At 42.4% G+C, this 25,374-nt stretch overlaps 2 protein-coding genes across 3 annotated transcripts; one reads left to right on the top strand and one right to left on the bottom strand.

The window, feature by feature from the left end:
• The first annotated feature begins 8,065 nt into the window (after positions 1-8,065).
• On the top strand, positions 8,066-14,302 carry LOC112176965 (probable copper-transporting ATPase HMA5). Its single transcript, XM_024315109.2, has 6 exons — positions 8,066-8,589; positions 10,919-12,307; positions 12,420-12,674; positions 12,893-13,015; positions 13,133-13,612; positions 13,695-14,302. The coding sequence occupies exons 1-6, from the start codon at positions 8,311-8,313 to the stop codon at positions 14,109-14,111; spliced, it is 2,943 nt and encodes a 980-aa protein (XP_024170877.1). The 5' UTR covers positions 8,066-8,310; the 3' UTR covers positions 14,112-14,302.
• On the bottom strand, positions 13,083-24,596 carry LOC112176967 (glutathione S-transferase T1). 2 transcript variants are annotated; one of them, XM_040509864.1, is made up of 8 exons: positions 24,532-24,596; positions 24,377-24,450; positions 16,308-16,368; positions 16,161-16,214; positions 15,990-16,069; positions 15,573-15,778; positions 14,540-14,757; positions 13,083-14,053 (listed from the first exon to the last, which is right to left on the bottom strand). In XM_040509864.1, exons 1-7 carry the CDS (start codon positions 24,594-24,596, stop codon positions 14,548-14,550), a joined length of 750 nt encoding a protein of 249 aa, XP_040365798.1. In that variant the 3' UTR covers positions 13,083-14,053; positions 14,540-14,547. The 2 variants fall into 2 exon arrangements, with proteins under 2 accessions (XP_040365798.1, XP_024170880.1); XM_024315112.2 differs by lacking the exon at positions 13,083-14,053 and having other exon boundaries at positions 14,481-14,757.
• Positions 24,597-25,374: the final 778 nt, after the last annotated feature.

Genomic DNA, 25,374 nt, shown 5'->3' with positions numbered 1-25,374 from the left:
CGCTGAGACAGGTGATGCAGAACCCTGAACACTCAGGGTGACTCAGCAAGTGGGCGATTGAGCTCAGCGAATTTGACATCGAGTACAAGCCAAAAACCGCCATGAAGGGCCAGGCAGTAGCAGACTTCATCGCTGAACTTACTGAGCGTCAGCCAGAACCCGGTACTCAAGCACAGCCCGGAACAGAAATGGTAACCGGTACAGGGGTACTTACCCCACAGTCAGGATGGGACCTACATGTGGACGGCTCCGCCTGCGCCAAGGCCAGCGGCGCCGGGGTCATCCTAACCGGACCCGGGGGACTGAAGGCAGAATATGCGTTGAAATTCAACTTCAAAGCTTCAAACAATATGGCGGAGTACGAGGCGCTCATCGCCGGCCTACTCCTCGCCATTGACTCAGGAGCTGACAGCGTCAACATATTCAGCGACTCCCAACTAGTCGTCAACCAGGTCAACGACAGCTTCCAAGCCAAGGACCAGCAGCTAGCGGCATATCTGGGGTACGTCAAAACGTTGCTAAAAAAGTTCAAGTTTCACACAATCACACAAATCCCCAGGGAAAAGAACGCTAAGGCTGATTCCCTGGCGAGACTGGCAACCGCCCAACCACATCAGAGTCCGGCGGACACAAGGGTGGAGTATCTTAACAAACCAAGCATCACAAAGACTCTGGCGGAAATCTTCAACATTCAGGTCGACCCCAGCTGGATGGACGAAATCATCGCATACAAGCGCAGCGGAACATTGCCAGAAGATAAGGTCCAGGCAAGGCAGCTCCAACGAAGAGCAACCCGCTACAACATCCAGCACGGCAAACTCTACCGCCAGGGATTCACCCATCCAAACCTCCGCTGTCTAACCCCAGAGGAGGGAAGGGTTGTCCTAACTGAAATCCATAGCGGAGAATGCGGAAACCACTCGGGCGCCAGATCCCTGGCCAACCGCACAATGCGACAAGGGTACTTCTGGCCCACACTTGGCGATGACGCCCGGCGGATTTCGAGGTCTTGCCACAAATGCCAGCAATTCGCAGATCTCCCACACGCACCAGCAGAGCCACTGTCAATCATCGTGGGCCCATGGATTCATTCTACGTGGGGCCTTGATCTGATGGGCAAATTCCAAACTGCCAAGGGCCAGTTCAAATACATCATTGTTGCCATCGATTACAACACCAAGTGGATAGAGGCAGAGCCACTGACGGCAATAACTACCGCCAAGGTAATTCACTTCCTTTGGAAGAATATCTATTGCCGCTACGGTGTCCCGCACACAATCATCACAGATAACGGCACACAGTTCAACAATGACGAGCTCATCTCCTTCACCATCAACTTGGGCACCAAGCTGAGGTTTGCATCTGTCGCCCACCCCCAGACCAACGGCCAGGTCGAAGCGGCAAACAAGATAATCAAAAAATTGTTAAAAAAGAAGCTCGACGACGCCAAGGGTTTATGGGCGGAGAAACTCCCAGAAGTCCTGTGGGCCATCCGAACAACTCCAACCTCCGCCACCGGAGAAACTCCTTTTTGTATGATGTTCGGCACAGAGGCTGTCTTACCCATTGAAGTTACCCAACCTACCGCTAAAGTCGAAGGCTACTGCCCAGAGACCAACAGCGCCGGCGTCAATTTGGACAGGGACCTCCTAGAAGAGAGAAGACTCGAGGCCCATTTACACAATCTGCAAAACAAGCAACGGGTATCACGTTTTTACAACGCCAGAGTCAGGGCCCGGAACCTCCAACTGGGGGACTTGGTCATGAAAGAAGTCATTCCGCCACCGACAAAACTCCGCCCAACATGGGAAGGCCCATACAAAATTGTGGAAGTCGTTAGCCCAGGCACCTTCTACTTAATGGACAAGGACGGCGTCACAACGCCCCGCCCTTGGAATACTGAACACCTTCGGTATTATTACAAATAGTCAAATCGCTACCCATGCGCATCTTGACTTAGCTAAATTTTTTGTTCGAATGTTTAGCTAAGGGAAGCTACCCAACGGGTACTACCCCACTTTTGTACGCTGATCAGTCAGCCATCAATGAAACGAGGAATTATTCAGACCATTGTTACCAAGTCTAGCACCGAGGGCAACTGGCAACGCCAGCAATCATCGGCGGACTCCGTCCGCTATGCGGTGCACTTGGACCAATCTTAATTCCTTTAATGTTCCATTGATCGACAAAAGAAAATATAACTCAATAGTACTACACACACATCATGGCAAACCAAGTCAGAAATGCACTTCATTTCACAAAATTCGGTACAAGCTAGTATGCCTCAGCGGCTACAAAAAAAAAAAAATAACTTCGGAGATCTCAGATAGGTTCAGCGATTGGCTTCGGCCTCTACTGCTTCGACGGCTGGCGGCGCGACCGATCGGCTCGCTTGATCGGACCCTCGGGCTGTCGGACTGGGAGTCTCTAGGGTGCCGTCGGCTCGGGTGTGTGCCTCCAGAAACCCGGCACGTGACACCTCCGACGGGGTCTGCTGGGGGGTTTGCTGGGACCCTTCCGTCGGATGCGGGCCACTTTCCCCGCTGCCTGAATGAGTACCTGCAGCTTGGGCAGGCACGACTTCTGGCTCCGCCGGGGCACTCTGGACCAGCGGCACGTCAGGCTGTGAGGCCTTTACAAAATCAATGGCACCCTTCCGCTTCAACATGTCTACGTTTGCTCGGGCACCAGCTTTCGCCGCCTCAGTCATCGCCTTTTTATACTCCGCCGACAGCTTGTACGCTTCAACGGCGGCGGCTGCAGAGGCACTCTGTTCAGCTGTCAGGCGACCAACCTCACCATCCAGCCGCTTCATCTCATCCAGTCTGGCGGCAGACTCCCGCTGCACTATAATAAGCTTCTTGTCCTTGGCGGCTATCTTCTCCTTCAGCAGCCCAATCTCCTGCTCCAACTTGGAGACATATTCATTCCTCTCCAGATCCCGCCGGATAGCCGCATTCAGTTTGCCACGGGCGTCCGCATAATCGCACTCCGCCTTAACCAATCCCCGCTGGATCTCCGCCACTCTCTCCTTGGCCTCCGCCAACTCCCTCTGGAGACCTTCGATTTCTCCCCTGAGCTCCGCCTCAATCCGGGGCTGCTTAGACGCCGCCACGAACATATCGCGTAACCCCGCCGATACTTGACCAAACGCAGAGCTGAAGGGCGATTGGTCAATTGCCGTCGGGCGCGATATGCCCGCCAGACCCCCGAACCCCAGCCGCTCACACAGATGGAAGAGGAACTCTCGCTCCCCTTCTGTCATGAACGGCGCGTACTCGGCAAAGGAGTCCAGATCACTGACGGGGGGCGCCTCTCCCTCCGCCACTGCAACCTTCGATGCGGTTTGTCGGGCCTTCTTTTGTTGGCGGACCCCGATAACCACCTCTTCTTCCTCTTCCTCGGCGGGGGAGTCAGGCAGCCGGCGCCTCTTCTCCAGCGCCCTTTGTGTGCCAGCAGCGGTCCTCGTCACCCGCACTGGCGGCTCACCCCTGGCCTCGGTAGCAGTCTCCGTTGAAGGTACCGCCTTCTTTTGAGGACCGCGCCTGGCGGCAGGCATCCGTTCCCGCTGCCCGGTAGCAACGGTTCCCCTCTCCCCGCCATCCGCCTGAGTTCCCGCCTGCACCGTGGGCAGACCATCTTCGCCAAGGTGAGACTGGTGTGGCATTGCCATCTCCACCGGAACCTCGGAGTGACTCAACGCCAACGTCTCCGGGTTCACCACGGTCTGCTGGGCCGCCAGCCCCTCAGCATACATGGCCTCCAAAAAGTTTTCTATCTCCGCCCGATCCATCGCCTTCTCGAACGCGTCGCGACTTGATTTGTTGCCCGGCGGAGTTTCTATAAAAAAAGGAGAGAAGGGAAAGCCAGCCACCAGTCAGACACAATTCAATTGTAAAACGAAACGACAGGGTAGGATCCTCACCAATAGAGCATGTTAGTCGCAGGTCGACCAATAACTCCCAACCAGTTAGCAAGCGGAAATCAAGCAGGTTCCGGTTCCGCCAGCAACCTCTGATCCTCGCCACCCGGCACTCTTCTGCACGCGTCAGCGTATACCGGAGTCCCGCTGCACAAGACAAACACGTCGTAAGAATACAAGTTCAAGCATGTAGGCACGCCAAACATTTTCAGCGGACACGGGCCACCAACCTCGAATAGGTTGGAACTCGGACTTAATCCTAAATGACGGCCCTTCCTCGTTAGACCTAGCGTGGTACTCCCAACCGTCGGTAGCTACGCAAAAGGTCCCCCGCCAATAGGACATGGAGTCCCTCAGATTCTCGATCAGCTTGGGCGCTCCCTGCCGGCGACTCAAATTTACTTGCCCGTGGCAACCTTGGCGCTTCACATATACTAACTCGTAGAAATGGAGCACTTCCGCCACGGTAGGCCCCTCGCACCCCGACAAGCGCCACAAGGAGTTCATCGCCAACATCAACCGCCACATGTTTGGACAGATCTGACCGAAGGCAAGGCCAAACTCACAAACAAGGATTTGAAGATTGGGCACTAGCGGAAGTGTCACCCCTTGGCGGAATATGGCCTCGTGCACGGCCGCACACCCCGTCGGGAGAATCGACGCCTTCTCATCAGCCGTCGGTGGTCGCAGCTTCACCGACCCCGGCAAGTGGAACGCCCGCTTCAGTCGAGCGACAGCAGCACCGCTCATCCCCCCTCCCGCCTCGTCAACGGCTGTCCCATCCGGGAGGAACCACGCCGACTCAACATTTTGCTCCGCTGCCTCTTCCTCCCCGGCGGAGCCGCTAGCAGCACTATTGCTTGCCAAGCGTTCGTCGCGCCTAACCTTGGCGGCAGCGGCCTCACCCGCCCTAGAGCTCTCTGAACGCGAACCACGGGCCATAGTTGCTTCCCAGGGGATAGTCTGTAACGGCTCAACTTCTAGCGGTTCTGGCAGTGAGGATCCTGCATGGGCAGACGGACGCAACGAATCAATAAAAACCCCATCCGCCGCGCTGAGCGACACGTCAGACCCGGAATCCTCACTGCTCGAAATCTCTATAACGCTAGCCATCCCAAAACCCTAAAACTCACATCAGTTAGCACAAACATAGATCTAGCCTATTCTCGCATCAGTTATAGCCAAAATAATCAAGAACAAAACCCAGAAAACCCCAAAGTGTAAACAAACACACTCAACCCAGACTCGACTATCCAAATCCTAAAACCAATGAACGCATTGGCCAACCATCATTCAATCCCCCACAAAAAACCCCCATCTCACACCTCAGAGCACACCCAGAAAAGCAAACACTACAAAACCCAGAAACTAGCAGAAGACAGAGATCCGAATACCAACCTCAGTGATGCAATCTCCGGCACGGTGGTGCACAGGTACGACCAACGTCTCTGGGAGTAGTGTATCCAAACTTCGGTAGGCTCCTTCTCCGGTTTCGAACAAACGGTGGCTAAGCTTTCAAAATTTTCACAAAGTGTCGAATCCCCCAGAATTTCCCCCCTTTTTATATAGGCACCAACGCGTCCTCGACCGTCCGCTCCATACCAACATCCCTTGTTAGCCGTACACGTGTCGTACATCTCCACTCACTCTCCGGATTGCCCGAAGCGTCATCTCGGTTACAAAACCCACAGTTACTATCATTAAAGGCTAGAAGACGGACAGGCTTAGCAGACAAGCCTACGCACGCTAACCCGCTGTGGGCACGACACGTATTAACCACCGAAGGGGCAACTTCGAGAAATCCGCCAGCGGCACTTCTCCCTTGTCACCTTCCAAGGAGTGAAGTCTCCGCTGAGCAAATCCGCCAGCGGAACGTCTCCCTTGTCACCTTCCAAGGAGTGAAGTCTCCGCTGAGCAAATCCGCCAGCGGAACTTCTCCCTTGTCACCTTCCAAGGAGTGAAGTCTCCGCTGAGCAAATCCGCCAGCGGAACTTCTCCCTTGTCACCTTCCAAGGAGTGAAGTCTCCGCTGAGCGAAACCCCGCCAGCGGAACTTCTCCCTTGTCATCCTCCAAGCGACGAAGTCTCCGCTGAGCGAAACCCCGCCAGCGGAACTTCTCCCTTGTCATCCTCCAAGCGACGAAGTCTCCGCTGAGCGAAACCCCGCCAGCGGAACTTCTCCCTTGTCATCCTCCAAGCGACGAAGTCTCCGCTGAGCGAAACCCCGCCAGCGGAACTTCTCCCTTGCCATCCTGCAAGCGCGATGCCTGTCGCTACACACCTCTGGCGGAATCCCTTTTTCATCTTGCAAAAACAACCGCCAGGCACGTCTATCAGACGCTGCTTCCTGCTGCATCCAGCGGGGGGATGTCCGTCAAACGGAAAATCCCGAGGCTACGCCTCACTGACAACGACCGCTACGCGGTGTTACCGTCAGACCGTCCCTACGGGACACGGGGACTAGTCACAGTCTACGACTGCCCTGATCAGGCAATTTGACCCCCGTCATTTGGGTGCTAAAACATTGGGCTCGCTACCCAACACCCTCTGCTCCGTGCAGCCCCCCTCATCAAACAATTCAACGACCATCCGGAGGTCTATCTTCGCCGGGGAGTGGGGGACTCCCTGGGGGGCCCAGCAGGGGCCCACCCGAAAGGGTATAAAGCGTTTGCTCAGTAAAACCAACGGTTGACAACGCACTGACGCTAATTATGCTCTTGCAAGTCTAGCGGAGGACAACGCTTCAAACCGCCGAACAACTCCCCAACCAAGATTGCCCTCCTTGACTGGGGACTTGGGGGACTTGTACATACGTGTACATTTGCAAACATAATTAGCTATAATGGGCCATGCTCATTGTACCGCCAAAGGTACTAATTCCAACCAAAGGAATGACATGCGAACACACTGCCAGGCGGGCTACAGCCTCGGCGTCGGACCGCCTCCAGATCGCCACCCACGCGCCGCCACGCGCCGCGCCAAGTTAAGCATCAGAAGCTTCTGAAACTAAGAACTGAAGCATATCAGTCCCACATCGAAAACAAAGACAAGATCAGTCTCTTCCTCACCTATAAAAGGTTCTCTCCTCTCTCCTCATTAATCACGCATTCAATACTTACCTACGGTTATTTTGTCAACATAAATACATTGACTAACTTAGGCATCGGAGAGTTGAAGACCGCCCAGCGCGGTCTCCCTCTGACGCCCGTTGTATTTTACTTGACAGGTAACAGGAATCACAACATAAGTACAAGTATCGATCCGCCCACCGGATCAGCGTTAACTAAGGTTTGGCCACCGCTAGACTTTCAGACATTAACATAATCATTTTTCTAATTAATTGCGAAAACTGAGAGTGGAGATGGAATCGTTTGACTTGGTAACAATGAATATGATACAGGGAGTGCTCTCAGTCGGTTGGAAATTTTTTGATTGAGTCATTGAGTGAATGTGGCTCATATATTGATACTCCTATATTATAATATTTCTAATATTAATAAAGGGAGAATTCTACGAATAGTCACTCAATTATGACTCATTTGACACTTCGATCACTTAAGTTTCAAATATATCACTTTAGTCACCCTAGTGGCCTTTTATCTCACTTTGATCACTTCACCCAATCATTCTAATACATATTTCTCAATTTTTCACAATTGGTTAGATGAAAATATCATTAATATTGTGGTAAATAATTTTTTTTTAATGAAAAAAATTAAAGAAGTGACTAAAGTAAATAAAGTGAATAACAGAGTTAAAGTTGAGTGACCAAAATGTCGAATAGGTAAAAGTTGACCATTTGTGATATTCTTTCATTAATAAATGATCACCTTGTAATGTAATTCAATTCTCAACGCTATTTGTTATTTCAGTTCTTTAATAACAATCACCTCAAACCTCAAGAAGCTATAATATTGTATGTATATAAATTTTTTAATTTAAGCCAACTCACTAGGCAAGCGTAGATTATCAAATATATATGCGTCTATTTATGTAGACGAAAATATTCAGGACCATCTCATATGAGATAGGGATTGTCCATGTTTCCTTTTCAAATTTCGTTACAGAAGAAACAACAGAAAGGTAGTTCAATCCTAGCAGTGGTAGGACCTCATTTTCCACTCAAAACCTAATTTTCACCCTTTCTATTGCTCAAACAATATGTGGACATGCACTTCCCAGTTCCCACATCAAAACAATTTAAAATTTCGTATCCTACTTTACCCGAGTGCAAGCTCCATATCATATATGCCTAGCTAGCTCACTCAACTCCCTTTTATATATACCAGCTAGCGTCCCAGAAAAGAAAGGCATCATATACAATAACCAGATATACAATAACCAGAAAAACCGAAAGCCTCAAAGTTTGCACAGTGAGACTTCAAATTCATGAGTTGCATTTGCAGGGATTGCTTGGGTGGCATGTCACCCGGGCCACGGCCACACTACCCCTCGCTGCCCCGATACCCGAAAGGCACGTCTCCAGAAGCAACGAGGAAGGCCAGGGGTTCTGAGGTGAAGGCCTTGTTCTCTGTGGTTGGAATGACATGTGCTGCCTGTGCCGGGTCTGTGGAGAAGGCGGTGAAGCGGCTCCCGGGGATACAGGAGGCCGCCGTGGACGTGTTGAATAACACAGCCCTTGTTCTCTACTATCCCAGCTTCGTCAATGTGAGTTTAGTTCTTTTTTTTTTGGGCTAGAAATGTTTGATCGGAAAATTCATTCCAGAACTTTTTCCTTTTTTCATTCAACTGAAAGGCCACATAGTTTGAAGGATAAACAAATAGGAGTACTACCTCTGGGTCAGTTATCATGACAGTTCTGGCACTTGTCAAGGGTGCATTATCATGACAAATACTCTAATTAATTATGGGGTCATGTCACATGGCTATCATAATCTTTGGTTAAAGAGTTCCCCTTTATTGGTAGATTAAGCCACTAACTCTCTATATTGTAAAACCTAATTAGCTTGTTGTAATTGGGAAAGGATCCTGCTCCCCTCTTTCAAAAGGAGCAATAAACCATCTAAGAGTTAAAAAAATAAGAGAAGAAATATATGAACTCTTAGAAACTGGTAGAACCCCAATCTCACTCCCTGGATCCAAAAACAAATCATATATGTTTGTAACTTGATTAGTTTCAATGTCATCGAAAAAAAAACTTGATTAGTTTCAAAAGCTATATTCCTTACCTTTTGACCAGACTTTTCTTGATATGAAAGCACAACACCATTTGGTAGTTTAACACTATAATTCTAAAAAGTAAGGATGTTGTTGCTTAGTATTACTAATGGGCAAAGCTAGTTAGATATTACATCATTTGGCAGTCTGATACTACAAAACTAGAAAGTAAGGATGTTTACCATGAATCTATTGTTAGCATATAAATCAAATGATGTAATAGCTCCTCAAAAGAATTAAATTATTTTGTTGAAATTAAGCTATCATGGCATGCAGTAAAACTATCGTATGTTAACATTTTTCATACATCAACTATTTTTACCTCTCTAAGGACTTATGTTATCACTTTGAGGACTAATATTACTATTTTCAGGACTCATATGGTAAACTAAGAAAATTTACCACTTTAATGACTCATGTTACCACTTTGAGGACTAATATTACTATTTTGAGGACTCATGTGGTAACTAAGAAAATTTACCATTTTAAGGACTCATGTTACTACTTTGAGTAGGCCTGGCAATTCAGCCCATGACCCTTTAACAACCCATTAACCCCCCCCCCCCCCCCCGCGCGCGCGCGCTAAAAACTCATTTATTTCCTCCCGATAACTTAACGTGTTAATGGGCTGCCAACCCGTTAGTTAACTGGCAGAAACGGACTGCTCGACAGAACTCATCGAGCCCGGTTAGAAGAGAAAAAAAAATTTGAGAATTGTGAGCCCAATATGTATTAACTTTTGATAGTTCGATTTAATGAAAATCAACAATGAAAAAGAGTTTTAATGGGTAATGGGTTGGAAGAGGGTTTAAAAAAATATATATAAAAAAATAAAAAATAAATTTTATTATTTTTTAGAAGGGTTTTAATAGATAATGGGTGTGAAAAAGAGTTTAAAAAAATGCAAAAAAATAATAATAATAAATTCATTTTTATGTTAGCGGGTCTTAACGGGTTTCAATTGCCAATTTATTGTTAACAAGTATTAACGGGTTTTAGTAGGTAATTGATTAGAAAAGAATTTTAAAATTAAAAATTAAAAAATTAAAAAAATTAAAAAAAACCTTAGCGGTCTTAACAGGTTCCAACAGGTAACCCGCGAACCCATCAGGCTCAACCCGTTATAACCCGTTAAGATAACGGGTTATAACGGGTTGAGCCCGTTAAGACCGCCAACCCGTTAAGTCCGTCCGTAACCCGTCCGTGACCGCACTGTTGCCAGGCCTAACTTTGAGGACTAATATTACTATTTTGATGACTCATTTTACCACTTTTAAGGCAATTATATACATGTCATACGTTAACACACTGTAGAATTTTCCCTAACTAGATCAGCAAATGATACGTACTGTTGATGTTGGCATTTACCATTTACTACCCACAATAATGTGTCTCTACCCCATAAGAAATTTTATTTGTAAATATTGGATACCACAAAACATAAATGTAGGATGACCAATTTGAACTAATTAATCTATATTATGCAGAAAACAAATATCCTTGAGCCAAAGTACTCTCACTAAAGCTTCTTAGTTTCAAGAAACGAGGATTGAGATGAGCAATGCTACTTTGATCATATATATTGAGTTAACCGCTGAATATATCTGCAATACAAGTGCCTTAAAATTAATAAAAGACAATAAACCCAAATAAACGATTGTTTGCTCTCATATTATAAACCAAGACCACATAGATGGAACTGAACTATATTTCTCTATCTCAAATTAATTAAAAGCCTCCACCAAACCAAAGAAAATGGAAGATATTACTTCTTGTTTTAATCCTGCACCTGATGTTTCAAGCCTGTCTATACATGCAGGAGGACAAAATATGTGAGGCTATTGAAGATGCTGGATTTGAAGCTAAACTGATTAAGTTGGAGATGAATGACAAAACCAGACAAGTATGCAGAATAAGCATAAGTGGAATGACTTGCACGTCTTGCTCCTCCACTGTTGAATCAGCTCTGCAAGCAATTTATGGAGTGCAAGGAGCTCAGGTGGCCTTAGCAACTGAAGAAGCAGAGATTCATTATGACCCAAGCATTGTTACCTCCCATCAGCTATTGGAAACCATAGAAATCACCGGATTCGAAGCCAAACTTATTAGTTTAGGGGAAGGCATTAGCAAGATAGAGCTTCAAGTTGATGGCATAAAGGTTGGACAGTCGATTAGAGCAATAGCAAATACTCTTGAAGCACTTCCTGGGGTTCAAGACATAGAGACATTTCCTGAACTCAACAAGATTTCTATTTCTTATAAACCAGAGATGATAGGACCAAGAACCCTCATCGAAGCCATCGAATCATCAGGGTCCGCGCATTTCAAAGCAATGATATACCCGGAAGGAGAAGAAGACACTCATAGACAGAAGGAAATTAAGCAGTACTATAAATTCTTCTTATGGAGTTTGTTTTGTACAGTTCCTGTGTTTTTAACCTCCATGGTCTTGATGTATATTCCTGGAATTAAGAAGGTGTTGGATGTCAAAATTGTGAATAAGTTGAGTGTTGGTCAGATTCTGAGGTGGGAGTTGTCCACTCCTGTGCAGTTCATCATAGGCAAGAGGTTCTACATTGGAGCATACAAAGCATTGCGCCATGGTTCAGCTAATATGGATGTTTTGATTGCCTTGGGAACAAATGCAGCCTACTTCTACTCGGTCTACATAGTTTTAAGATCTGCAACCCATAAGGATTTCAAGGGTACAGATTTTTTTGAGACTAGTTCAATGCTTATTACATTCATCCTGTTAGGAAAGTATCTAGAGGTCTTGGCAAAAGGCAAGACATCTGAGGCCATTGCCAAGCTAATGGACTTGGCACCAGAAAAGGCAACACTGCTAACTTTGGGTGAGGAAGGAAATGTGATAAATGAACAAGAAATGGATAGCCGGTTGATACAAAAGAACGATCTGATTAAAGTTATTCCCGGTGCCAAAGTAGCTTGTGATGGTGTTGTTATGTGGGGACAAAGTCATGTGAATGAAAGCATGATAACTGGTGAAGCACGGCCAGTGACAAAAAAGAAGGATGATGCAGTTATTGGAGGCACCGTGAATGTGAATGGAGTGTTGCATATTAAGGCAACAAGAGTTGGGTCAGAGAGTGCTCTTTCACAGATTGTAAGGCTTGTCGAGTCTGCCCAGATGGCTAAAGCTCCTGTACAAAAGTTTGCTGATCGCATTTCCAAATACTTTGTGCCAGTGGTAATCACTCTGGCATGAATGACAGCCATATCATTTTTCTGAAATCATTTTGAAGCTGTCCCAAATAGTAGTTAGTATTAACCTTTGTTAACAAATGCACTCGATGATGCAGGTCATCACACTTTCATTTTCGACTTGGCTTGCCTGGTTCTTAGGAGGGAAGTTCCACAGGTATCCACGTTCTTGGATACCATCTTCAATCGATAGTTTTGAGCTTGCTCTTCAGTTTGGGATCTCTGTCATGGTCATTGCCTGCCCTTGTGCTTTAGGCCTAGCAACTCCTACAGCCGTTATGGTTGGTACAGGAGTTGGTGCATCTCAAGGTATACTGATCAAAGGCGGACATGCATTAGAGAGTGCGCATAAGGTTGGCAAGTGATATTCATCCAACACATCCCTACTAACCATAAAAATTTCTCTATACTCCTTAGTCATTAAAATTAAAGGACCAATTTTCCCCAATTTAATATGATGGCTGAATTTTGTTTGTCTGTAGAATCTCATGGCAGCCATTATGTGAAGAAGCTACTTCATTGTCTTTAAAGACAGCTTAGCATTCGTAATTCTCTTGATCTGTAATTGTAGGTGAACTGCATTGTGTTTGACAAGACAGGGACTCTCACAGTTGGGAAGCCAGTGGTTGTTAGCACCAAAATCTTTTACAAAATGCTACCTCAAGAATTCTATGAACTAGTTGCTGCAACTGAGGTAGTGAAAAGTTGCAACACGTACATTTAATGGAATTTATAGTATTTGGAATTATAGAGCTCAAGTGTAATGAAACATGATCTTCATTCATAACTGATTGTAATGTCAATGTATTAGGTAAACAGTGAGCACCCACTAGCCAAAGCTATTGTGGAATATGCCAAGAAAATCAGAGAAGATGAAGAGAATTCTACCTGGCCAGAAGCACAAAACTTTGCATCCCTTACCGGCCAAGGAGTGAAGGCAGTTGTTCGAAATAAGGAAATAACTGTAGGCAACAAGAGCTTAATGCTGGACATTAACATTGCGATTCCAGAGGAGGCTGAAGTTGCACTTGCACAAACTGAAGCATTGGCTCAAACTGGGATTTTAATAGCTGTAGATAACGAAATAGCAGGAATTATAGCCATATCTGATCCACTGAAACCTGGTGCTCGAGAAGTCATTTCCATACTTAAATCCATGGGAGTTAGAAGTATCATGGTTACAGGTGACAATTGGGGTACAGCCAATTCTATTGCCAAGGAAACTGAAATTGAGACGGTGATTGCAGAAGCCAAACCCCAGCACAAAGCTGAGAATATAAAAGATTTGCAGGCAAGATTTACCGTTAAGAACTTATTTCTCAGAAAACTTGGTAGCTTTCTAATACATTAAGCCATACTTTTCTCATTTACAGGCTTCAGGCTACACCGTGGCAATGGTGGGAGATGGGATCAATGACTCACCGGCACTTGTGGCAGCAGATGTTGGAATGGCAATTGGTGCTGGCACAGACATTGCGATCGAGGCAGCTGACATTGTTCTTATGAAGAGCAACTTGGAAGATGTTATAACAGCCATTGACCTTTCCCGGAAAACCTTTTCCCGTATTCGTCTGAACTACATTTGGGCATTGGGTTACAATGTGCTTGGAATCCCGATAGCTGCAGGGGTCCTTTTTCCTTCCACTAGGTTCAGATTACCACCATGGATTGCAGGAGCTGCAATGGCAGCATCCTCCGTTAGTGTTGTATGCTGTTCTCTGTTGTTGAAGAACTACAAGAGACCCAAGAAGTTGGATATCCTTGAGATACATGAAGTAAGGGTTGAGTGAACATAATGCTGCTTCAGTTATGTATATTCATGTAGCAGTTGAGTTATACTAGTACGTCCTAGAGCTAGGCAGCTAGTAGATCTATGAGGAAAGTGTAAATAGAGTAAGGATTGTTTTGCTGCCCATGTATACTTGTAAAGTATCACAATCTGATAATGAATGGAATTTCGCTTGCGGGAAGATTCATGAAACAGGCCTCTACTGCAGCAGCATACATCCTAGCAAGAGTGAACAAGAAATAAAATGGTGCATCTAAACTCTCCTTAAGTAACAATATATGAAAGTGCTGAAGCCCATGTACTAACTTGATGGTAAAGCAAGACAGTAAATATTAGACATGCACGCATACAGTGACATATACAGTTGAAGGCCAGGCTCAAGCTTCCACATGAAAAGCCTATTATTCTTGAGAGTTTTATGATACATACATGGATTCTCACATCTTTGAAGGCAAACCCAATCTTTTGCTCGAATTAGTGTTGTTTGCTCCCATCGACCGCTGCTCTTGAAATCTCGTTTTGGCTCTGTAGAGCACTTGATGTACTTCTTCAAAGTGAGGTCTCGTCGCATTTTTTGTATTCTCAATCCACTCTAGAACTTTCTTGTGCGGGCCAAGTATCCGAATGCGGTCGTTCTCGTCCAAAAGCTACATACAATAAGTTGCATCATAAGATCATATGGTGTATGTTCCACAAATAGAGACAGTTTTTCTAATTTATAAATGTTTCATACGGCAAAAGACTGGAACAAGAGATCCCCTTCCACAACCAAAGTACACTTCAAAAGAAAAATATGGAGGCGCTTAGATATCTTCAGGTAGAAAGATATAGCTTCTGGCTGATAGAATATATAATCCCTTGATGGATAAAGTACACTGGAGAGTCCTTTACAATTTGTATGTTGAATGTATTCACATTTAAGACTGATGTTTTCCAGGTACTTCTAGATCATCATATGAATCTCATTTGCATGATCAGTTTAGTTCAGTAAGCTCACATTCTTCCCTTAATATCGGAAAATACTAATTTTGTTGAACATGGGAGATACCAATTACCAAGGAACAAACTAGAGACTATAATAGACAATACTTTTAGCTTATGCAAAAGAACTAATATACAGGGAGTACAAGTCAACAAATTTTCTGAATATTGGGTGAGTTGGAAAACAGAGCAGCTTTGGAATTAACAATACGACAAAGGCGAAATGAAGGCGCCTACCATCCCTCCACAATAATTAACCTACCAAGAAACCTGTTTCTCACTCTTTAGATAAAACAACATGTAAACAGGAGGGCAAAAAAAAAGAACCTAACATTTTCAATGAACCTACCATCCCTCCACAACATGTGTTCATTGTACTTTGCAGTGATATCCTTCCCAATCCCAACCCTCCTAAATTTTCAATGAACCTAACATCCCACTGTAAACTAACATTAATAAGCATAGAGTTAATATTATATACCTCAAGTTGCATAATTTCACAAACCAGGCTGAGATCTGCTATGGATGGTTGAAAGCCACCCAACAAGAACTTTCCATTCCTTTTGAGCCAAATAGACTCTATTTTTGACAAAGAGGAGGACAAAAGTTTCTCAGCGTCAGCAGCTGCTTGTGGATTCAATTGAAGTCCAAGAAAAGGTGCAAGTAGAGTATTTAGAACATATGTTGCTGAAAAACAAAAGAATAAAAGAAAAATTAATATAACAAAGGAAATCGACATCAAGTACATTACCACTCAAAATGCGATAAGAGTCATTGCAACAAAGAATAACCAGAAATCATCGTTGGTGTAATTCTAGCTACTGCAACAAAACGTAAGCATATGAAAATTCAATAACCATTGCAACAACACAAGGAACAGCTCGGTGTAAGTTAATACATGCACCATGGCGTAAGTTAGAGTGGTGCCAATCCAACACTGAGTTGATTGTAGCTCTCCTGAAAAGATCAGCAGGATACCTAACAGCAAAAAAGAAAAAGTTAGGCAGTCGTATACAGTCCCCAAGCAAGCATGTTATCATTGACTGCACCAAAGCATAACACGACTTACCAGTGATCTGCTACTCCAGGAAACGCACAAGCAAGATAGACAAGAATTGCATGACTGCCAAGACAAAATGAACAAACAAATACATTGAATAGATATGACCTAACAAAATTATCAAACTCCACAAAACAAAAGGCATATTCAAATTACCTCTCAAACAGATTAAAGCTGCCATCAGCAATAGCGGGAACTTGTCCCATAGGGTTTATTTCTACAGTTTACATCAAAAACAAAAACCATGAGTCATTGATCACACATTACCCCACCCAGTCAAGTCTCTACTCCTTTCTTTTCGTTCCAACTTCAGCATATGATCACAGTCACTTTAAATTTCTACCCTCTTAACTTATCGACTCTTTCTCATGTCATTCACTTGGTGCTAAATTCTCTTTCTCATGTCCACACTATTGGGTCTCCGAATTCGCAACTACACTAAGGCCCCATTTGGGATTACTTCGCTTTAAAAAAAAAATCATTTTTTGATTAAAATTTTAGATTTTATTGTGTTTGGTAAATAAATAAAAAGCAACTTTAATTGAAAATTATAGGTCACTGACAGCAGATTTTAGAAGCAGCCCAAAGGTTGTTTTTAGAAGCTGTTGTGGATCAAAACATGTTCTAAAGTTGTTTTATATACTGACAACACTTTTAAAAATATTATTTATCAAGCACGAATTTATTTTAATAAGGGATATAAAGAAGGGAGATGACTTTTAGATGGGATTAAAAATCCCACATGGAAAATCCCTTGTTTGGTAAACAAAACAGGGAGGGACTTAAATTACTGGGATTTTAAGGGTGGATTTTTTGTTTTTGAGAAGAAATATAATCCATTAATAACAAAAAAAAATTACAAAGCATTGGAATAACCGGTTGTGGTATCAACACCACGACACATATTCCTACCAAAATCCCTAGTTATGGGTCAGTCACTAATAGTAACTTTCATAAACCGAAAAGGTCCAACCCCTAACCAATTTTTACGCCTATCACCCCAAGCTACAAATAACGATAACAAATCCCAAGTGCCCTGATACGACCTCATCACCAACATCCAGATGAACCACTCCACCCTCTTCCACACCGTGTCCATAAACCGCCAGACCACGTGCAAGGGAAATCCATCTTTCCGTTGATAACCAAACAGCATCGAAATTGTAACATATTGTTCCCAGGAGTAACACCATATAGATGGCTCCCCACCACGAGCAAAACCTCCAAACCCTAGCTCAATTGAGTAGGGATGTTTTATTTGACCTAACCAAAAACCCGAAACTAAAACCCTAATAAAAACCTGAAACCTAATAAAACAAAGTACCAGGCTATGTTGAACCACTTCCATCTTCCTCACCATTGGCAACAGACCGCCGGCAAACCACCATGAGTGCAGCCAAGTGAGCACACCCCACCAAAGACACCCAAGCCAAGTACTCTGCCACAACCAGCTTGGGATCTCAGGCCACCACCATCCTCATTGGCTGAACTCATTACCGACCCATTGTGCAAATCCATCCCAAATTGATCTGAAACCAATCCGGCCTCCCATCAATTTGAGAATCCCTTTCAAACACTCTATCCTCCACCCAGCCACACGCCTCAGAGAAAAGACCAGTGCCATGCGATCCATGGCCTGCCGCCACCACGATCTGGTCACTAAACTCCTTCTCGTCGCCAATAGCCAAGCACCCTTCACCACCGTCTGCGCCGCTGCTTGAGATAGATGAAAAAGCATACACAGCCAAGAGCACCTAAACCTAGAGAAAAAGAAGAATCCTAGAGCCCCAGGAACCCGTCCGACAACACCCACCACTCGTCGACGAGGCAGGAAGCCGCCATCAACGCGGGAGTGTTGCCGGACAGGCCTCAACGCCAGCCTCTGTCTTTCCAACCCTAGACCTCTCTCGCCTGTTTTCTCGGAGCAGAAACTTTCGTTTTTCACGTTTTACTTTACCTTTTATGTTTTTTAAGGGCGGATTAATGGACGGGATATGTATTAACACAACTCCCCCTTTGAGTTCCACCTCTACAGGCGTGATTTTGAAATTCCAAAACGCGAAGAACCTTGGTCTCAATTTCTCGCTCTCTCTTCTTCTTGCATCGCTCATCTTCAAGTTCGATCTCTACCTTGGACTTTCGTTTCTCTTTATATTCTACGGTTTGATTGTTGAGTTTTGTATCTTTTCACCTCTAATTTGATCGATCCATGGTTAGGTATTAGTATACTTGATAATTCTTCATCTATGTTTATGGTTTTGTTATCTAATCTTTTCATTGGCTGCTGGCTTGTGTTTCTTTCATTTGAATTAGAGAAAAAGTCAGTTACCGTCCCCAAACTATTCTGCCGAGGCCAATTTGATACCCGAACTCTCAAAAGTATCAATGTGATACCTAAAGACCTAAATTGGCATCAACGTGATACTTCCGTCCAAAATTTCTGACAACGCCGTTTGTTTGCTGACGTGGCAAGCACATGGGTCCAAAAAAAAGTGAAATGACCCATTTACCCTCTTTTTTTTTAGAAAAATTCAGCTACCGTCCCCAAACTATTTTGCCAAGGCCAATTTGATACCCGAACTCTCAAAAGTATCGATGTGATACCCAAAGACCTAAATCGGCATCAACGTGATACTTCCGTTCAAAATTTCTGACGGCGCCGTTTGTTTGCTGATGTGGCAATCACGTGGGTCCCAAAAAAAAGTGAAATGACCCATTTACCCAAATCGAGCAATTGACAGTGTGTGGGAGAAGCCAAAGGTACCAAGTACCAGCTGGCAAGTCTTTTTCTTGTTCTAATTGTGCTCAATTGCTATCTGGGTTGGTTTTGCTTTTTTGGTTTATGCTGGGTTTGTTTTTAGTTCTTATATACATGAATTCATGTTATATGTTGCTTTGGCCTTATGATTGTGATTTTGATCGGAGTATTTGGTATATGTTGTTACTGACATGACGGCGGCAGTGGAAGAGGAGGATGCTGAGGTTGTGGCGGTGGAGGAGGGGGTTTGATGAATGGAGGTTCTATTAGCGAATGGGTGACGGTCTCTGCGAAGAAAGAAGATGGTTGGTGGAGCTAAGGTTCACCAAAATTTGGTGTGCAGCGAACCAGTTTTCCAATTGGTTGCCCCGGAAGAGGAAGGGTGCTGAGCGGAGAAGAAGACATGGGTGTCTCTGGGTGCCCAGAGCAGTTTTCTGGGTGCAGAAAGATTTGATTTTTTTTCTTTTGTTAATCGTGTCACCCAACTTTCGTTTTGGGTTCGTCTGCTGGGAGTTGAATGCGAAGAACATGGATTTGTAGCAGGAATTGGAGAGGATGATGGCAGCGTTGGTGATGGTTTGGGCGGAGGGGAAGGAGATGAGAGAGAGGAGGAGGAGAGAGAAGAAGAAGAGGACTGAGTTTGAAGAAGTAGAAGCCATTTTTCTTTGATTCTTGGGTGGAGGAGAAGGAGCGGAGCTTGCGGTGGTTTGGCTAGAACAAAATCCCAGAAGAACAAGAACAAGAACAAGAAGAAGAAAAATGAAAAGAAAAAAAATGCTCCTATCATTTAATATGATTGATCTAGGTGCGCTTTCACTTAGGTTAATTAGTAAAGGAAAGTAAAATATGGGAAATCATTTGCTTCAAATGTTTCACATGATCGACTTCTTTCTCATGACTTAGATGATCAATTATAGGATTTGAATTGAGTTTAATCATATGGAATTGGTTTTGATCTTTGTTTCTTACATTTCATCCTTGTATATATGTTTTTATATTTTCTTTATTTCATTTAATTTTAATTTTCAATTTTATAAATCTTAAAACCCCCTTATTTGTGTTTACTTGTATATATTTATATTCTTTATTTTATTTTTGTAAATAATACTTTTTTATTTTAATTCTTTATTTGTTTACACAATTGTATATATTTATATTCTTTACTTTGTTTTTGTAAATAATACTTTTCTTTATTTATTTACACAATTATAGGTGTACCCTAAATCCTCGGTTAGAACGATCCCTACTTATTCTATACTAACGATGACATTTTACAGGGTTAAATTATGCGCTCATTTTGTGCGTGTCAATTTTTGGCGCCGTTGTTAGGGATTGACACTCATTTTGAGCGTATCAATTTTTGGAGCCGTTGCCGGGGATTGACACTCATTTCGAGCATGTCAATTTTTGGAGCCGTTGTCGGGGATTGACACTCATTTCGAGCTTGTCAATTTTTGGCGCCGTTGCCGGGGATTGATGCTCATTTTGTGCGTGTCAGCAAACAGACGACGCCGTTAGAGATTTTTGACCGAAGTATCACTTCGATGTCAAAATACTTCTTTAGGTATCACATTGATACTTTTGAGAGTTCGGGTATGAAATTGGCCTTGGCAGCATAGTTTGGGGATGGTAGATGAAATTTTCTTTTTTTGAGGAATTAACAAAAAAAAGGGTAAAAAGTCAATTTTGCCCTTTTTTGGACCCATGTGCTTGCCACGTCAGCAAACAAACGACGCCGTCAGAAATTTTGAACGGAAGTATCACGTTGATGCCAATTTAGGTCTTTAGGTATCACATTGATACTTTTGAGAGTTCGGGTATCAAATTGGCCTTGGCAGAATAGTTTGAGGATGGTAACTGAATTTTTCTCTTTGAATTATGGTTTATGTGATTTCTGCAACTGGGTTAGCTGCAAATGCCTCATTTTGGGTTTGGGTTTGGATTTTTGGAGAACTGTTTTCATTTTTGGTTTTGCTATTTTGTATTTGTAGCTTTCAGGATCTCTGTTCTTTTCCTTATTTTCAATTTCTCTGTTTGTTTTATGCTCCCTACTTTTGATGTGCTGATCTTGTTTGTGGTTTCGATACAATATTGCAATAAGTAGAGTTAGTAGGTTTGAATGGAATGTATATTCAGGATGTGAAACTGTGGAAGATATACTTAGATTGCTTGAAAAGAGGAACTGTTATGAGATGAAATCAAAGTTTCAGTTTTATAGATACAACCAACTTAGGGAATAGTTAGGGAGGAAGAATAAGATACGCTGGGGTAGATCCAGTTTGAGAAACTTCGATGCATTTTGAAATAGTGTGGTGAATTTGGTATATTGAAGTAATGGGTGAGAATGCTGGGTTGATCTAGAATTAGAGACTCATAGGTATGTTGTAGCCAACTCTGAATCAAGGACTAAAGGGATATTTATCGCTGGCAAGTTGAGATCGTCTGTTCTACTTTCATTGTTTATAATTGATCTGAATTTGGGATTTGTTTTACCCTCGGATGAGCATTTGTTGTTGTTAACACAAAATTCTTTTCTGAAGTGACTTGGAGGTAGATAGAGATTATTGGAAGTAACTTCAAAAGATGAAAGAACCTTGGGAACTGACGTCAAAAAGAGAATTTGGGAAGATTGAGAACCAGGGATGGGTATGTATGGTGTAGTTTATGCATCCTCTGCTGTGTTTGATAAGCCTTGCGGAGGCCAGAGCATGTGAAAGCTATGCAAATGTATAAGAAATATGTGCCATGAGTGAAATTTGTGTGATAAAGGCTATCACTTTTTAGATTGAAAGATTAAGAACTAGAGATATATGTCTGTGATAATGTTTATATCACTTTAGTATGCCTTCAGTAAGTGTTTCCCGTCATTAATATGTTTTGTTACAGTAATTATGGCCTCTCGAGCACTTTGATGACTGCATCTATGATGCACTTGGGAGTACATATGAGAATTCTTAACTAGACAAGCTGAGATAACCAGAATCCAGCACAGTTTTCTGTAACTCTGTAAGTGTATCATTCAAATGACACCATGTAGGGAAGCCTCGGTTTTAAAGAATAGGAAGCACCTAAATTAGGATAGAAAGTTTATGGGGAAATGGTGGTTCAGTTCAATGCTAGTCATAGCTGCACTTGTTAACAAGGTGCTTCTGTTGTAACTCTTGCAATGCCATCATCATCTTTTAATTTTTGGTTTGCTTCGAGGATTCTTTGATGTAAGAATAGTGTGGAGCTCAGTGGATTCTAACAGAGTTTCTGAGTTTGTGACCAAATAGAGTTTGTGTGCTATATATGTTTTCTGTTTTGTGACTATATATATTTGGTGGCTCATCTATGCTATTCTGTACTTATATGCTATTATGTACTTAACGGTCAGAGATTATGATTACCCCTGCTTTTGTATTGGTCATTGGGTACTTGTTTAGTTCTTTAATAATTATGTATTGGATTAATTATGGCGATAGAAACAATTGCCATAGATGCGTGTATGTCCTTTAATTGTGCTAGAGTCAAACTTAGTACATATAAATATGTATAGGCTCTTATATATATAGAAGATTATTACTTTTATGTATAGTAAATATGTACAGGCTCTTATGTATATAGGAGGGTCATGTGTTTGAGCCCCATTAAGGGTGAGGAGGGGTGAGGTTAAATTAGGGCTGTCACTCGGTCAGTTCGAATCGGTTATAGGTATTACTAACTTCAAAACCAAAGCTTTCGGTTTCAAAATTGAGCTACCAATTACCAACCAAAATTTTCGATTTTTAATCATATCTATCAAATTCGGTATTTCAGTTTTCAGTATTACCAACTTTAGAACAACTAATTCTTTGCAATATAAATTAGAATGAACAAAATTAGGTTTTTCAATTTTATAACCGTAAACTTCATATTCATCTACTAATCATAGCTTTCTTTTGTATATATGACATCAAATTTTATCTATTTTCAATAAAATTAGGTTATTTAACCATCTTGGACTAGGTTACTCAAAATACATGTACTATTAATTATGTAGTATATTGAGTAATGTTCATACTATTATGAAAACTTTTATGTTTATTTCATAATATACATGTATGTGTATTGAAAACCATAGTATATAAAGTTAATATTTAGATAATCAGTAGATTCGGTATTTACCAAAACCAAACCAACTTTTTCGGCAATTTTCGATTTCGGTTTTATCGGTCTCGGTTATCAAAAAGTCGGTTTACCAAACCTAAAATATCGGTTGGTATTCGGTCAGTTTGGTAATTACCAAACCAAGTGGCAGCCCTAGGTTAAACAAAAAAAAAATGTACAGGCTCGTATGTATGTATAATTATGTACAGGCTCAAATGTGACAGTTGATGAAGTCTATGAAGAGATGATGACAATACTTGATTTAGAAGAAGACCTTCGTTGGAGAGCAATTGAAATGTTTGCTAACAAGGTGACAAAGTTTCAATCACTTGAGAAGAAAAGTGAATTTGTTTTAAAGTCGATGCCACGAGACTTTTGAAATTTGTATGGTTTTGTTGTGACGATTAGGATGCTATCACTATCATCTTATTAGACTGTTTGACATTGTAAGCCTATGAATACAAGCAAGACCAAAATCGAATTGTGACTGTGAAATTTCAATTGTCGCATTTTTCAAATTTCTAGTGTTTTTCATGGTTTTTTCATTTTAATGGAAGTATTGGAATTAATTGGTGAGCCATAAATTTTTCTTGTTTTACATCTATTTGGTTAAAAAAAAAAATTGTAATTAACTACAATAGTTCTATACCAAAATATACAAAAAGATTAATTTTGTCAAAAAATAAATATGTTTACAAAATCCCATAATTAAATCCTTTCCCTCAAAAAAATTACTCAAACTTTATCCACTACTTATGTCCCTTCATTCAAGATCTCATCACCTCATTATCCGGTTATCCCTTCATCTTATAATCTCATCACCTTGAAATTCCTTGGAACCTCTAAATCCTCTACCCAAACACTACCTACAGTGGCGGAACTTGAAAGTTATATTTGGAGGGGCCAAAAAAATATATAATAATTATTTTTAAAAATAAATAAAAAATATTTTTACTATTTTTCTATAAATGTACATAGTAAAATCTGTTTTAATGTTTTCCTTAAAAAAATTTCTTTCTTCAAAACACCAATAACTAGGTTAGAAGTAATTACACTCAACATTAAAGAATTAATTAATAGTTTCCTTTCACAAAACATTGGAAACACAGCACTTTAGGAAAATAGAGGGCCATAACTTAATTATTTTATATTTTCTGAAATAATTTTCAGCCAATCACATATGGCCACATCATATTTTAATTGAGTTTGGGGGGGCCAGGCCCACCTCTGGCCCCAATAACGTTCCGCCATTGACTACCTAAATGAATTTTGAGCTAACTTGAACTCATTTCTGCCAACAATAACACCAATTCCATATAAGCTTCAAAATTAGGCTTACTTTTGAATTCAGGAGATAAATGCTGGCATTTGGGTAGGTTGATATTCACCTCCTCAAAATCTATACCATTGACCCTATTTATTACACAACCACAGCACAAGGTGAAAACTTTCATCAACATAATCACAATTACAGCAATAAAAAGTAAAATTTACTTGCAGAATATCAAAATTGCACGCGCAGGTTGTGACATCCTATACACGTATAGTTTGAGCTTCATTTTCTCTTCTTCTTCTTCTTCTTCGTTTTGCTAATCTCAAAAAAGAAAAATGTAGCTCCAATCCAATCTGACCTAGCTGGCGAGTTCGCGGCAGAGAACAAGACAGCAAGCGAAGGGGCATCTTGGGTTAAGAGCATCTCCAACAGTGATAACTATCTGGATAGCTAAAAGTAGCTAAAATTGAAATATAGTTAGTTAAATATTGAGTTATACTCCAGCAAATACCTAAAACTCAAGTTAAATTTAACTTTTAGTTAAATTCTCTCTCCTCTCTAGCTAAATATAGCTAGGTCTTTTAGCTAAAGCTAAATTTAGCTTTTGTTTAGCTAGTCTGTTGGAGATCAAACTTAGCCTAAAACTAGTTAAATTTCAAATTTTTTTTGAAATAAGTATTCTGTTGGAGATGCTCTAAGGTTTTATACATTTGCGGCATTTTGTGTTCCGCACTTGATGGGCTGGGCTTGGTCTTTTCGGGTCGAGCTGGCCCAAGTCATTTTGGCCGAACGACGTCGTCACATCAGAGAATTTCACCCGCCATTCCTAGAGTTTGACTGGCCAGTAATGAAGATGGAATGGAACTAACTAAAATGGTACAGTCGACACGTGGATTCATCGCGACCGTTGGAAACATCACTAGGGTTAATGATGTCTTTATCTGATGACTGATGAGCATTAAGAATTAAGGTGCAGTGTTCCCGCTATGCAAGCATGGCATGGAAGTCAGAGCTCTACCTCTATTTATTTTTATATTTTCTTCGAGCGCTTCCGTGAATATATA

This window comes from Rosa chinensis, chromosome 7, assembly GCF_002994745.2.
Source record: "Rosa chinensis cultivar Old Blush chromosome 7, RchiOBHm-V2, whole genome shotgun sequence".
Lineage (NCBI taxonomy): Eukaryota > Viridiplantae > Streptophyta > Magnoliopsida > Rosales > Rosaceae > Rosa > Rosa chinensis.
The sequence above is the reverse complement of the archived record's forward strand: the minus strand, read 5'-3'. Positions and strand labels throughout refer to the sequence as shown.